Source organism: Helianthus annuus, chromosome 16, assembly GCF_002127325.2.
Source record: "Helianthus annuus cultivar XRQ/B chromosome 16, HanXRQr2.0-SUNRISE, whole genome shotgun sequence".
Lineage (NCBI taxonomy): Eukaryota > Viridiplantae > Streptophyta > Magnoliopsida > Asterales > Asteraceae > Helianthus > Helianthus annuus.
In genome coordinates, this window is record NC_035448.2 from 144588856 (window position 1) to 144602841 (window position 13986).

At 38.6% G+C, this 13986-nt stretch overlaps 1 protein-coding gene across 1 annotated transcript; it reads left to right on the top strand.

Annotated features, from left to right (window-relative positions):
* Positions 1-332: 332 nt before the first annotated feature.
* Positions 333-1458, top strand: LOC110893869 (VQ motif-containing protein 4). Its single transcript, XM_022141017.2, has one exon. It carries the CDS (start codon positions 482-484, stop codon positions 1160-1162), a length of 681 nt encoding a protein of 226 aa, XP_021996709.1. The 5' UTR covers positions 333-481; the 3' UTR covers positions 1163-1458.
* Positions 1459-13986: the final 12528 nt, after the last annotated feature.

The following is a 13986-nucleotide window of genomic DNA, read 5'->3' on the forward strand; positions in this document are numbered from 1 at the left end:
TCGTATTCTATGTCTTGTTATGAATTTCTAATGATCATGAAAAACCTTTTAAAAGGGTGACGTTGAAGAACCTTGTCAAAGTAGTGATCAACTTCTTTTTACTGTTCAGCAAAAACTCTCATAAACTATTCTTATACTTGGTCCAATTTCGAAAACCCGACTTAATCATCAACCCAAATATTTTATTTCTTTTAACATTTAATAATAAAAGCTCACCCAACCATCTAGTTGACATCAACACAACCCGGTCAACCCTTAGTGTAGTTAACTTAACCCTCCACATAATCAAAACAACTATCGAAAGTCCCACCAAGACATGTCCTACCAAACAAAACTATGTAACAAATTGAAATGCAAAATGCCAAACCATCACCTCCTTCATCTTCTACTTCTTCACACCACTTTCTCCAATTCTTATTCTCCCCCCTCTCTCTCTCTATCTAAACCCCTCACAACTCTCTTTCTCTAGACTCATTCCTCAATGGAAAACTCTCATTCACCTAGACCCCTAGATTCCAAACACCCTTCTCCAACCACCCATAGCAATAGCACCAATTCCACCACCACCACTAACCACCACCCCTCACCACCCCCCACCCCTACCCCAAGATCCGACCCGAACAACCCATACCCAACAACCTTTGTCCAAGCCGATACATCTTCCTTCAAGAAAGTAGTCCAAATGCTAACCGGATCCTCCGAAACCGCCAAGCACGCCGCCGCAACCCGACCCGACTTCCCAACCCGAAGCTCAATTCCACCAACAAAAACCGGCCTAAACAAGAAACCCTCCAAACTATACGAAAGAAGAAACACTATGAAGAATTTCAAGATCAGCCCATTGGTACCCGGGTTTGTAAACGGGTCGGTTTTCTCCGGATCGCCCCGGCGACCCGGTACGCCGGAGATTCTCTCTCCGGGAATTCTTAACTTCCCGTCGTTGGTTCTCAGCCCGGTTACACCGCTTGTTCCGGATCTTTTCAACCGGTCTCCGGCGACCGGAGATAGTCCGATCTTGAACGTTGAAGCTGAAGATCAGGCGATTGCGCAAAAGGGTTTTTATTTTCATCCGTCGCCGGCGAGTACTCCGGCGAGTTCATCGGAGCCAAGACTTTTGCCTCTGTTTCCGGTGACGTCACCTAGGGTTTCAGGTTCTTCTTGAGTTTTTTGTTTAATTTTCAATGTAACGGTTATGTTAAAGTGGAAATTTGGATAAGGAATTTGTCAAAATTTGGGGAAAATGGTGAAGAATGATGAAGAAGATGAAGAAAATGACCCACCTTGAACAAGTACAAGTTTTAATGCATAATGTACAAGTCATTATTGCAGTATTGGGCTCAAGACAGCTTACCCAGAAAATACTTTTTTTGCTGTCTTTAATCTTGGTTGTACAAGTTTGTATCTTGTTCTTGGTTTCAACTTTTAAATATTAAAATTTTTAATCTTATTTCTCATGCATTACATGCTTGTACATTGTCATTGTTATTATTGAATTAAATATATTAAATATAATGAAGTAAAAAAAGTTGATGTAATCAGCTAAAACTGGGAAGAAGTTAAAAACTTATCCTGTTGTTTGTGATTTGTTGCAACTGTTGATGTTAATGGGTACAAATCCAGTTGCAAGGTGCAAACTCCAATGCATAAGTGTACTAGTCAATGATGAGAACAATAAGACAAGGTTTTCTTTATGTGCATTAAGTGTTGTACATTTTGGTATGAGGGTTGTACATTGAGTTTGAACAGGAGGGTAAACTACAAAAGGGTTTCTGACAAAGAGAGTGAATTTTTCTTGTGGTGGTTTACTTGTTTAGAATATTTATTTTCAAATTAAAAACTAGTAAATTACGTCAAAAATGTACTAGTCAATGATGAGAAGAACAAAGACAAGATTTATTTTACATTTTTCTTTGAGGGTTGTACACTAAGTTTGAAAAGGAGGCTAAACTACACATGGGTTTTTGATAAAGAGAGTGATTTTTTCTTGTTTTGGTTTACGTGTCAAGAATATTTATTTTTCAACTTAAAAGGTAGTAAATTATGCCAAAGTTTTCAACCCAAAATTGGAGTTGCTTTTTTGAGTTGATGGGAGAAAGATATTTCAACATAAAGTGCATAAAAATGGCCATGGTTTTTCAAAATATGTGAATTAGTTGTAGATAAGCATCCAAGGCAAGAGGTAAGGTGGGTATGGAATCCAAGGGATAAGAATGCCCCAACTCAATGCCAAAGTCAAGAATGCCTTTTGAGTGGTACCTTTGAAGTTTTGCATGGAAATCATGTAGTGGGTGGTTCTTTTCTACATATCTAAACATACTCGAGTATGCTTTTTGACCTAGAACACATAAAAGAGACCAAAGCATAATGAATAAAGACATGAGAAAGTGAAATGGTAGGGGAAAGTGGGAGCTTGTGATAATGAAAGGCAAGAAAAGAAGTGGTTCAAGGCATGAGTGATTGAAATGGACCAAAAGTCTAATTTTGGTGAGATGATGGTCCTAAGGGACCTATAATTAATAAATTGTAAGTTAAAAAGCAACTTACTTTCTCAAGTTTCTTAGCATATGGGTTTAGTTTTTATAAAGAAAATTATTTGCTTGATATTTTATTTGTTTGACTGAAGATATGTTAACCACAAAGTTGTGTGGGTGTGATTTGAGGAAGATTGGACCTTTTAAGGGATTGGTGGGTCAATGGATTTGAAAACTTTCATGTGGTATGTTGGGGCCATTCTTAACTTTGCCACTCATAAGTCTCTATCTTAATTAGTGGTTGATGACTTGATGCCCATATGGTTGGAGCTCATTGTTTGACCATCAATGTCAACCTGCTAATTTATGTTGATAATGACACTATAATGTATAAATCTGTTATATCTAAGGTGTAACATATAAAAAAATAGTAATCGTTTATGTATCTTTTATCTTTATTCTTATGCGCGTGTATATAATATGTATGTTATATAGCATCTAATATTTAGAACATTATTCTTTGTGGTCGTACAAAGGAAGCGACATCTCAACTATGAGTGACCTACCTGTGAAGTAAAGTCTACATTAATGCTTTCCAGCAACTTGGGGGCATTATGCTAGTTTATGTTGATAATGCTACTATCCTGCACATCCTTTTATGCCTATAGTGTAACTTATTATCTATAAACAATCCTAGTAATTGTATTTTTTTTATCTTTATTCGTATACATGTACAGAATGTTTATGTTATATAATATTTTATTATATTAATAATAATATTGTGTGTATTTGTACAAAGTAGTGCTAGTAGGACAATTGGGGGGCTTAGCCAAATTTTTAATGGGGGCGATCGGAATTTAACATGTAGGTCTGCCACTGGTACAAAGGCGACCACATGTCAACTATTAGTCATTTATGAAGTAAAGTTTTTCATCAACTTGGAGCATTTCTACTTTACAAATCTTGTGATATGCTTTATAATCAGATTCAAGATTTTATGCCATGACTTTTTTTTTTTTTTTTTTTTTTTTTTGAAAAGCAACTTTCATTAACAAAACATCACAGGGAAAAGCTATCACCATTTCACCAAGGCGGGAATAGCTCACCCGAAAAACCAAACGTCATTACATTAAACTGAAAGATAAAATGTTAAGGCGGGCCTAATTTGAAGCCCAAGGAATCACCTCCTAATACAAAAAGAGAAAACTTTAAGGTGGGTTCAAAGAATTTTCAAATTTGTCTTTATATTATGTTAGTAATCATCTCTATCTTGATTTAACTTTATAATAACTTCAAATCTTGATAATTTCGTATTCAGAATTTTTAACCCTTCTTAATGTAAATAATTATTTATGTACTATAAACCAAATGTTATACAGATATATAAACTCCTTACATTGGCTTGTAACTTGAACATTGACCCTCAAAAGCTCTATTCTTATATCTATGCCTTGATTTGTTAGGATTATATATATGTACCAACTAAAGAAGAGTCTTAATTACATCACTTACTTTTGATGTAGACTAACCAACGTATGGCTAACTTCCGGCTAACAAGTGGTCAATTAGTAAATTCGTTTTCTATTAACTAGTCATTGACCGGTGTAAAACATTCGGACAAATTTTCTTCACAATTTAACTACTCACATGTTAAAATGTGAAAATAGTTAGCAAAATTGTTTTAGGGTGTCGGCAGCACCCTCGGGGAAATGATGCGGGGACCATGTTTGCCGTGCGGGATGGGTGCCGCCATCCATGCGGGTAGCCAAATCGGGGAGGTGGTTGGGGGACTAGTCACCGCACAAGAAGAGAGTTGATGGTGGGGCCCATAGCTTGTAACAACCAATCAATTTTTTGTTTTTTTTTGTTTTTTTTAATAAAAAAACAATTCCCCTAAGAGGGGTGCACCCCGTACGTTTTTGGACAAGAGGGAAGTTATAGAGGGGAACAGGGGCGGATGTAGCATATAGTAAGGGGTGGCGTCCGCTACGGCTTGGCGTTCCGGCGGTAGTGTAAAATCAGGGTAAATTTTGGAAAAATTTGATGTTTTTTCGATTTCGTTACCGCTTATTTCTAAAACGTTACGGCTTGGCGCGAATCCTAGATCCGCCACTGGAGGGGAAATGACATGGCAACTTATGATTGGGTTAAAAAAAGTTTCCCCTCACCTCATTAGGGGGTGCCCCTTCACCCTTAGAAATGATTGATAAATGCACTTAGCACAGTTATTTTTGAGCTAACAGATAACTAGCCACTGACCTTATAAAGGATCATGTATAGAATACTCTGACAACTTACTTTCTACATAAAATGTATTATGACACTACTTAGAATACTCTCATTCGAGTCTCTGTCTATCTATATACTTTGACTATAAAACACATTTTTATTTAAACGCTTTTATTTTTAAAAAATATTTCCGATTCTCGATCGCTATCTTACTCACAAACACTTTTTTTTATTGTTTTGTCTCAGTTTGTACACTCACAAAATTATATAAACTAGTTGATTTTCCGACCCCATGTTGCGGCGGGGATCCAATGTCTGCAAAACGCGTGCCCACAACGGCAAACGGATACTGAAGATCAAAACATTGATAAAAATGACGTAGTAACGATGGTTACTCCGTCCAAGAAAAACAATTTTAAATAATCTGATATATAATAGTAGGACCACACGTCCTACACGTTGGAAATTCGGTTGTTTTCAGTTCAGTTATGACGTTACTAACACTTTAAAATATGGATGAGCTCGGTACCGGTAATGGCACTGAAAGTACCGATCCCGAAAATAATTAAAATTAGGTACCGGCACCGAAAATGTTCGGTACTATACAGTATGGTATTTGAAGGTAAAAATAAGTAAATACATGTATGGTGCTAGACCGGTGTTGAACCTAAAGTAACGATTCTGAAAACGCCAAAAGGTGGGTACCAAATTGGTATCGAAAATGATTTGGTATAGTAAATTTGGTACCGATACTATACCAGTTTGATTACAGGATTTGATACCATTTTCTCATCAATAATTTAAATATCCAAGTTAATTTTACATGTTACAATCCATTCATTACAAAAAAAGACAAAAAAGAAAACAAAAGAAGTTGTGTATATAAATCCTCATTCAAACGAAATATAATTTACTTACCACTATTACGCCCCTAACTTTACGTTTTCAAAAGACCATAACATGTAGGAAAAATTTTTAGAAATTTTCGGCATGACCCATTCGTACATAGACCACCAACACCTGTTTTATACGGTAAAACACTTCAACATAAAAGACCCTTATCAAAGCCCAAAACGGACGTGTTTACTTTGTTTACAACAAGACTACTACTAAGAAGTTATTGTCCTAACCATCAGGACATCAAAAGACTACATAAGTTGAAGTACATAAGACCAAAAATTAAGACCACATTAAAATAACTTATGACGGAAGCGTGAAGTGGACGTAGGTCATGTGCGCTCGTTCCAAGTCGTCCAATCGCTTAAGTTGAGGATTTACCTATATTTAACAATAAACAAATAAGTTGATATTTCGTCACTAACACAATTATCTAGTAAACCGATTCATCTCTGTCATGACTTTACAACATTTAGTTGCATTTCTACCCGTTAGACGGTTCGTTACATACTCGTCTTAATGTAGAGACGAAACGTACTATTCTTAACATACCCGCTAATGACGGATACTAGTATCTTTAACATAACCTCCATTCGGTTCATTCAATACGAACGAATACATTATTTTCATTCTTACACTTACACTCCAATCCGAGAAGGACGGATCGAGATAAACTTTCATTCATTATATACTTAACTTTCCATTATCCGGTTCAACTAGAGTGAACCAGACATGATGCATTCCTCATTAAGAATCTTTCATTCCTCATAATCTGTCACAGCCCCCGATCCCAAAACCCCGGGAACGGGCGGCCGCGAGCCAGTTTCAGTGGTATCACGTTATTTATTCAGTTTGGCAGCGGAAATTTTCATCAGGATCGTAGTTAGGAAATATTTTATCAGAGTAAACCACCACATTTTATAATATTAAACACATGGGTAAAGCCCAAGTTTTCAGTACACATACTTTCATAGGGATACACCTTATTTTATTTAAGAAAAACATCTATTTCTTTTTAGGTAACTTTATTGCCACTTTTCCAAGCCTTCAGTGCTGTCCAGCTGGCTTCTATTTGGCTTTCACATTTTGTTACCTGAAACGCGTTTTAAAAACATTTTGTCAGTGGGAAATACTGGTGAGTGAATCCCAGTTTAATCAAGTTGAAATACCAGTCAGTTTACAGTAATGAGGGCACATCCGCAATTACATTTGTTTCCAAGAAATAACAATTAACATCAGTGGTACTGTCATACTCAACTTGTGGAATGTTACCACACCAGTAACAAATTTTGTATACAAAACCCCAACATACCCACTATAATTGTATTCTTTACAAATACTCAATAACTGCTTTGTAGATATTTAATTAAGTGAGGTTTTGTTAAAAACAGTAAACAAAAAGGTTTACAAAAAGTGGATCAACTCACAAAAATGAGCATATAAAAAGAAGGATCACTCACATTGCTGTTTTAGGGTTTTCAGTAAGGATTTCCTGAGAATAATAACGCCCCGCTTGCGGTATGCGCATATAATGTATATATGTGTGGGCCATAGGGGGCAAAAGTAAAAGTGCACTAATTTTAACGTTATTTTACTAATTTCGTGAAAATAACGTTAAAAGCTGAGGACGGTTAATCATGCATCATGTGGTGGCGTTGATAGCTGAAAGACAAAAGGGTGCATGCACTAATCGGTCTTTGTCCCGATTGCTGAGTGTTATGTGCCTTATGTCCAAGGCTTGATGCAAAACCGCTATCGAGTCGGGGGTCTCACTGGAAGCAGCCTCTCTATTCCTACAGGGTAGAGGTAAGGCTGTCTACATCTCACCCTCCTCAGACCCTACCTTTGCTTTGCTATTGGTGCGATTTACTGAGTATGATGATGATGATGATTTCCTGAGAATAATCTATAAATTACACAAATGCACGTGTGTTAGTATAATAACCCATTTTAACATTAGTAATACCCTCCCCGAGACGACATTCCAACGACTACGTCGGGCAGAACCACGACAGCCGTTACGGAACCCTAGATCAATCGGACAGAGTATCTAATACGTCTCCAGGGGTTATAATACTTACATCGTAGCAGAACCTCGCTATTTTAGGGGGTATAATACCCGACTATAATTGCCTCTAATTCAGAAAGTGAGATTGAGAATGAAATTGTGAACGACGGAAAGTGAAACCCGATGGCCTTCTTATATAGGGCTGAAAACTTAGCCTCTCGCGGTGTAACACCTCGAATTTTTGTGTCCAATAATGTGTTAACACGTGTCATTTGTTTACACGTGGCATTGATATTAAATAAAGGACTAATTTTGACAAACCTTGAAAGTATATAAATTCGAGGGTTATAAATGTCAACAAGGGTAAATATACTGTACAGTAACCCTAAATAATGCTTGAACCTTCAAACGAATAAAACATAGATCGTACGGAAGCGAAACGCGGAAGAAAGTGAGAGATTACGAGCTACAGGGGTAACTGTGTCAACATGTTTAATTATACCTCTGAGTGACCCTTTAACGTTCCCAAGGCTTCGTAACAGTATTATACGCTCACTAGAATATACTGTATAAATTCCGCGAAGTTCCGTCTTAAAACGAGAGAGTTATACTCAAATTCGTATGAGAAGGGTTAAAAGCGTCAACAATGAAAGTTAAGGCTTTCCAAATAATTAATAAACTAACCCGGGACTTAATAATGCGGGTAAATAACACGAGGCCCCTATCGGTAAATAACCGAGGGCCAAACCGCAAAGTTACCCCTTCAAACCCGAAAGGGCAGGTTAATAATTACGAAAGATTTCGTTATTAATTACCAGGATTTCGTAATCATTTCAAAAGATTTAAAATTTCTGAAAACCAAGCCTCTCGTGACCCGCGTGATGGTTAAGGTTAAGTTGAGGCGGGCCGCGAGCCTCCTGTTTTACGCGTCTGATATATGAATCTCAGGCGACCCGCATTAAAAATGCATGGAACTCCCATGCGGGCCGCATTAGACGCCCAGATGCAGAAAGTTGTAACATCTTGCCTTTTGGAGCCTTTGAACGACCAAACAACCAATTAATGGAGCATGGGTGCCCCCTACTCGACCCATATCACTTAGGGACACCTGCCCATGATCCATGATCAAAGGTAGACTGAGTTGTGATGATCTTGAGGTCTTGTGAACACTATAAATAAGCACATTTGGTTCATAACATTCACCACAACACAAACACTTCTATCTGATCATTCTAAGAGCTCTCTAGCATTCCCTTCTGCTCTCTAAGCAAGATATCTGTAAGTCGTTCATAACCATTTTGGTCATACATTTCCATAGTTATAGCTTATAAACACAACCGTCGTAACTAACGGTTGTCATTACAATAACTTGCAAATGGTTCAGTCTTATGACAGATCAAAAGTAGTTTTGAGTTGGTATTTATGTGGGTAATAAACCCCTAAAAGGGTTCCCCCTGATCACCACTCTAACTATGTCAAATATCGAGTCAAACGCGCACTTAAAAAGTCAACAGAAAGTCATTTTGCCGTTTTCTACATAATCTGTAATGTACACGTTATGAAACCTGTTTTGATGTTCATAAAACATGATATTAAGCATATAAACTTGTTTGCGCTCGTTTGAATCGACCATTTGCTATATTGACCCGGTTCGGAGCCGAATGTCGCAAAAGTTTGACTTTTGCTTTGACTTCAGTTCTGACCCGTTTTAGTGAGGTATAGATATACCTTAGGACTCTCTTAGGACCAGGTTACATGATGGTATAAACCTCTATGATCGGTTCATGAGTTATCCGAGTCTTTTGCGCATTTCCGTTAATCGCCTAAAAGTTGACCGTAACGCCATTTTGAAAATAAAACGAGTATTTCAGACACGTGAACGGACCAGAACCTTGCTTATTAAATTATAAGCATGTCCTTAAAGTTTCACGTCAATCCGAGGTCTAGAATGAGAGTTATGCTAAATAGCGCGATTAAAATAAACTTTTGTAATAAAAGGCGCAATTAGCATAACACCTATCTAAACCAAGATTTCGTCACCAAAACTTTTACCCACTGCTATAAAATAATATTTTGGGAATTTTAGAGATTTTTAATAATTTTTACCTTGCTCATAACCTGCGGTTATGGCTACGGTTCGGTAAATACCGAATATGCCCTTTTTGGCCAAAACATGAGTTCTACAAGGTCTTTTGACCCGATTTCAGTTGCTACTGATTTTAAATAATAAATAAAGTATTTTAAGCCTTATAAGCTGTTCGGGAAACTTAGATTTCCTGTAGAACTCGAAAAGCTCTTTAAAAGTCTTTAAAATGACCGAAAAGCCCCTACGGGGCGTAATATTAACTAAAACTCGTTACGGGCATCACGGAAGGTATCCTACTGATACCACAACCTCTTTAAGGCATATTGACTTAGGAAATAAGCGTAGGACTCTCATGGTTAACCGTTTCGCCTATTGCGCGTCCGGTTCGGCTTATGAAACTAGTTTTCATAAATTAGCCGATACGGGTCAAATTATATTATTTGAACCCCAAAATCCAGAGTGTGAACTATAAACCCATATAAAACAAGTCTCTGAACTTGTTGGGTCAGAATCACACTCCATTCTCGGTTTTCGCCTTTTCGCGCGATTAAACCATATTTATATTCCGGAACCAACCGGTCTAGGCTACGGCCACTATAAAGACCCGTTAGGATTCTAAGAGGTTAATTAAAACCTTCGTTCCAGATTAGGAGCCCCGGTAAAAGCTATCGGCGATTTAATCGAATTAAGGATATATACTTGCAAAGGTAAATACTTTAACTTATTTCCCCTATATGGGCTTGGGTTACGGTATGTTAATACCGCTTGATTGAGCATTATATTTTTCCATCGCTTAGGTGGTTAATTAAATAATATGATCGGCTCATTTAAACAGTTTTGTTTCTTAAAAGCCTTTGGGGGGTTTAATGACCGTTGTCCCGGATATCCTTGGCATCATTTTACGAAATGGCCACGACCATCGACATCCCGGTGTAGGCGTACACCCGGTATATATTGTCGACATTAAATTAAAAGACGTAGCCGTTGGTTTTTATACTACGGTTTTACGCAATGTGGTGTGTCTATAAATCTTTAACCCGGCACGATCCGGGCTACTGAACGCATAAAAGAACATGTAAAACGTTCACAAGATTTTAATAATTTTCCCAAGTTATAAAAGAGTTTGTGCCTCGTGCATTCAAATCAATTTTAATATACATTTTCAAATGTGTCAGTTGAATGTATTTACCAGTGTAAACTGACGTATTTTCCCCAAAAAGATTAAGTGCAGGTACTATACGAAATTGGCTGGTATTAGCTTCCTAAGCATCACGAATAGTCTCGCAAACTCGATGCCGTATCTGAATGAACAATATTTTATTATTTTGATCCGCTGTGGATATTCGACTTCTGTAATACATTTGATATTACAACCAGAGGTTGAATATATATTTATCTTTAAGCTTCCGCTGTGCATTTATATAATTGTGTGGTTTGACTATATTGTTGCCAACATCGTCACGGTAATCCCCCACCGGGCCCACCGGTGAGACACGTGGAAATCGGGGTGTGACAGGTTGGTATCAGAGCCAACATTGAGTGAATTAAACACTATCCTAATGTGTTTAATCTCAATGACACAATTGCACATACTTGAGTCTAGACAAGAACTTAGGACAAATTCGAATTGTTATTCCAATTTTGTCTTTTTCTTTTATTACTGGAATTTAAAGTTTTATAAAGCAGGAAAATGCCACCTGTTATATTCCGAGGAAGAGGAAGGGGAAGAAGAGGCAGAGGAGATGTCGTGACACATCACGATAACGAAGCTGGACCATCTGGTACAAGACATCCTTCAATGACAAGGAGCGAAGAACCACAACGACGAAGAGATCTTTACGAACCCGCGAGGCATTCCACCTCGCACAGCTCGACGCCATCCTACCGGCACTCCTTTGGGCCAAACTCAGAAAATGATCCCAACAACCCACAACCTTCCTTCATACCTCTACAACGTTCGGTATCGCACCGAAATTATGACGACCCTACTCCATACTACATAGGTCAGTTTAATCCGGCTGACTACATACAGGAACCTTCAGGCTTTGTTCCACTAGGGCCACAAGATCACTTCTCCGAGGATCACATGGACGAAGATACTGATCCAACAGAACCTGCTCGTGGTACGCCCACGCATCCGATAGAAGTCTCTGATGGGTCATCCTTCCATGGCACACCCTATCAGGGGCCAGACAGTTTCCAAGCGTTGTTTGACCGACATGAGTGGTACTACACGCCACCTCAACAGACATCACAACAACCGCGACATCCACAGGATCCCTCTGAGGATTCACGCTTTGAGGCAGTTACGCCACCACCTCCGCCACCGGCGCAACCAGTAATGCCTGATCCGCCGAGGCGTAGGAGGACAAATGCTCGTATGTCCACACGAGGAGGAGGGGGTATCCACTTCAGCACCCCTCGACACTCTAGTAGTAGCCACTATCCGCCACTACAAGAAGAAGGACCTTCAAGTCCTATACAGGAGGCGAACTCCGCACCAGCTGCACCAAATTCGCCACCATTTGGGTATGACCAACCCATACCTGCTTACACGGGTCCAACGGCTTACAACCCGTTCGAACCGTCACAAGCACAATACAACTACGGTTATGAGCGCGACCCATATGTGGTGTCGGCAAGATATAATGCGCGCTACCCTGACGGAGCACATGGAAACATGGGACCACCGGACTACTCAGCTCATGGGTATCCAATACCTCCCAGACCTCCAGTTCCGCATCAAGCGCCACAACCACGTTTCTCTCCTCCTGAACAGGAAGAGATACTCCATCGACTAGATCATGTGGAGAGAGAGTTCGAGGAAGAGAAGAAAAGCCACCGAGGATTTCTCAAGGGCTTGGCGAACCTACTAAAGGGCAAAAAGAAGAAACGTGACCATTAGCCCTTAATAGTGTACTAATGTAATTTCTATTTTGAAATAAGTCCCTGCGTGGACACCTATCGTATTTCAGTCCCTACGTGGACTTATCTTTTAGTCCTTACATGGACACCTATCTTGTATTAGTCCCTGCGTGGAATTATCACTTATTTTAAACCTCTATGGAGGTATGTACTATTTGAAAGACCCGTTTAGGGCAATATGTAATTGTATTTGAGATTTTGGAATGTACGTTACGAGTTTTGTTTTAATATGTAAGAAATAAATCAAAACCATTCCTTTTAAATTGATCTGCCTAGATAAAGAATCTTAAAAGGTGAAACCTAGCTTGGTGTCTTTTAAGATCCAGTCAAGATGGTACGACCTAATTGAAAAGATTCTGATTCCCTGTTAACCTCTGTACGCATGTTAACAATCATGGCAGATGTGATTCGTTAAAATCACGCACGTCATTCTTATACGATAATCCTTTAAGGATTTCAAAACCCAACTAAATGATTTATAAATCGTGGGTTAAGTCACCAATGAAGGTGATCAATCTTATTAAAAACATCCATTAGTGATGTAGTGCCTACGGGCCAATATTATTAAAAACATCCATTAGTGATGTAGTGCCTACGGGCCAGTATTATAAAAACATCCATTAGTGATGTAGTGCCTACGGGCCAACCTTATTAAAACATCCATTAAGAGATGTAGTGCCTGCGGGCCAACCATATTAAAACATCCATTAGAGATGTAGTGCCTACGGGCCAACCATATTAAAACATCCGTTTGAGATGTAGTGCCTACGGGCCAACCATATTGAAACATCCATTAGAGGTGTAGTGCCTACAGGCCATGATAATTGTCTTATAAAGACAAAAGACAGTGGTGGTCTATGACCCTCTGTCAGAAAGAGATGAAAGAACTACGGTTCAAATCTCTATGCCTTTGATTCTCTGAAATCTCGACTAATGTTATAAAACATCCTCGTAATTAGGCTTTATGCCGCCAATATTATTGTTATAGCTGAAATAGGATATATTCAAATCCTGATATTTAATAAAGTAATAAGTTAACCAAATATGGTATCGGTTACCATGGTTGACAAATTGTCATAAAAGACAATTATATAATAATCTCCTGAATAAAATTTTGTTATCTTCTGTAACAGATTCAAGTTACAATGGCGGATCCCAATGAAGAGAATAGCCATACTAACGATGATGACTACGACAATGCGCCAGTGCATCTGACAGGCGCACAGCTAAAGGCTTTGATTGACAATGCTGTTCAGGCAGCTCTTGATCGTCAATATACTGAGTCTCAAGGCAGAACTGTATCAAAACCACCCTCTAAACCAAAGACACACTCCAAACCACCCTCTCAACCCAAGAAAGATGACGACAAA

Bases quoted from the DNA above. Each gene is read 5' to 3' on its own strand.
- LOC110893869 (XM_022141017.2), top strand. From the start codon at position 482: ATGGAAAACTCTCATTCACCTAGACCCCTAGATTCCAAACACCCTTCT.